The following is a 2,583-nucleotide window of genomic DNA, read 5'->3' on the forward strand; positions in this document are numbered from 1 at the left end:
TAGATAAAATTGATAAAATACTCTCGGACAGTAAAAAATGTATAATTTCAATATAGATATTGCGAGTCAGATTTTAAGATTAGAAGATGAATTGAAATGGGTGTTAGGAGGTCACAAAGATAAGATTGGGGAAGATTACATTTATAGCTTTTAATTTGCTGTAGGATCTAATCCTGGTTAAATGTATTGTCTACCTAAGGAAACCTGCAATTTAGACCATTATTTCCTCATTTGATAATTAGTAATAACGTCGAAATTTTTTTGTTCTAGTTTTAAACCCTTTAACTCTCAGTGAGTATAACATTTCTAATTCTTCCAAATTTGTAGATGAAGCGTGGTCTTTTGATTTTAACCAAGTATTATAATAGCTAGTTCTGATATAACCTCTCTTTTCATAAATATCTCATTGACAGAAACTACTGACATTATGCTTAATACTATTTGGTAAAACCATATGTTCAGTTGCTATGCTATAAACAGTTTATGGTCACGTGGGAAGAGAAACAATGGAATGCTAGAGTTTCACCTTTATTGTAAGGCATTTTCCAGAAAATGACATAACACGGAAAAAATATTACAAAGAACTCTCGGTTTTCCAACTAACGACTAAGATTGAAGGGATATACAACCATTTTAAAATAGAAATTAGTCACCATATTTTTAAGCAGCTCTTCGATTAGAAACTAGAGAAGACATAGGAAGCTAGATAAGTGGAAGGGGCAGGGAACCTCATCATAAAAAGACATTTGGAAAACCAGAAATTGAATACCTCTATGTCCACTTCCTCGAGAGAAGTCGATTGACTGACTATTGCTGAAAGTGTTTGGTGAAACGGACGTAATTGGTAGAACCAACAGTTTCTCTTGTGATGAGTTCACGTTTCTCAACGTGGGCCATATGGCCCCTTGGGGGCCATGAGATTTTTTCAGGGGCCACGGTGGCCCACAGAAAATTTAGGACCAACAAAATATATAAATGTGTAATATTTTGAAATTAATCATTATTATGCTTGGAATATTCATTCGATTCAATATACCCGGCAATTTTTGCAGACAATGAAATATTCAGTATCTTCTCTCTCTCTCTCTCTCTCTCTCTCTCTCTCTCTCTCTCTCTCTCTCTAGTTGTCAATGAAATTTTTAAGCAGTAAACGATTGTGGTAGAGTGGTAAAAGGCTGAACTATAAGGAATGTCGGGTTCTAACAAGATAACAAATTTGATTGCAAAAGCAGGTAAGCCTCATACTATCGGTGAATCTCTGTTCATGCCGGCAGTGGCTGTAGTGCTTTCAACAGTCATACCTCAGAGTCCACAAGAGGTAACTAGTGTTATTCCTCTGAGCAACTCCTCAGTATCACGCCGTATTGATGAGATGGCAGCTGATGTTGAAAACCAATTAGTCTCAAAATTGCAGGTGAATGATTTCTCGCTTCAACTCGACGAATCAACTTTACTTGATAATTCTGCTCTTCTGATGGCATTTGTGAGGTTTCTTGATGTTGATAAAATATATCAAGAAAGGCTTTTTGCATTGAAATTAGCGGCTGATACTAAAGGCGAATCCATCTTAAAAAAACTTGAGGTCTATTTTGAGGAGAACAACATTCCAATCAAGAACATTGTGGTTTGTGCAACAGATGGCGCTGCTGCTATGATTGGAAGGTATCGGGGATTCAGTGCTTACTTTAAAAAAGCTGTTCCTAATGTCGTTTGTGTGCACTGTGTTGTTCACCGGCAGCACCTGGTTGCCAAAAATTTAGCAGGACGTCTGCTTGAAGCACTTCGGCATGTTATCAAGGCTGTCAACTTGATAAAAAAGAGTGCACTTCAAGATCGCCTCTTTCAACAATTATGTGAAAAGAACAATGAAGAATTTGAACGACTTGTGTTGCACACTGAAGTCATCGTTTTGTTGCATCGTTTTGTTGCACTTTGGGACAATGTTATCTCTTTCTTGAGTGGAGCAGAACTTGGACAGAAACTTGTTGATGCAAAGAGTGACATCTTCTTACCTGTCGGACATATTTGAAAAGCTAAATGTTCTGAACAAAGAGCTTCAAGGAAATGACTCCACCCTGTTTTCCTGAAAGGAGGCAATCACTGCATTTAAAGTGAAACTCAAGCTGTTCTGGTTGAACCTTGGGAGACGGGAGTGTGCACAGTTTCCTTCCTTAGCAGTTATATCCACCGAGCTGCTTGATGATGACCTAGTAGTGTACGTTGACCGTCTGAAGCAGTAGCATACTGATATGGAAACTACCATCTCTGACCTACTCCAAATGACTGTGCCACACTGGTTTGTGGATCCCTTCATTGCTGATGCATCTGAAGTTGATGTCACCATACAAGAAAGTTTCATTGAGCTTCAGAATAACACAACAGGTTCAAGCGTGAAGGACCCCAGAAGCTGTGGATGAATCAAGATGTGTATAAGAAGTACCCACTACTCTGGAAAGATGTGAAGTTGCTCTTACTTGCCTTTCCCACGTCTTACTTGGTTGAGACTGGTTTCAGTCGGGTGATGTAACTGCTGTCAAACACACGAAATCGCCTGGACATGGAAAAAAAGAGGCGATTTACGTC

At 38.6% G+C, this 2,583-nt stretch overlaps 1 protein-coding gene across 1 annotated transcript; it reads left to right on the forward strand.

Annotated features, from left to right (window-relative positions):
• Positions 1–1,189: 1,189 nt before the first annotated feature.
• LOC135209403 (zinc finger MYM-type protein 6-like) lies at positions 1,190–2,029 on the forward strand. Its single transcript, XM_064242097.1, has one exon. The coding sequence runs from the start codon at positions 1,190–1,192 to the stop codon at positions 2,027–2,029; it is 840 nt and encodes a 279-aa protein (XP_064098167.1).
• Positions 2,030–2,583: the final 554 nt, after the last annotated feature.

This window comes from Macrobrachium nipponense, chromosome 37 (genome assembly GCF_015104395.2).
Source record: "Macrobrachium nipponense isolate FS-2020 chromosome 37, ASM1510439v2, whole genome shotgun sequence".
Taxonomy (NCBI): Eukaryota; Metazoa; Arthropoda; class Malacostraca; order Decapoda; family Palaemonidae; genus Macrobrachium; species Macrobrachium nipponense.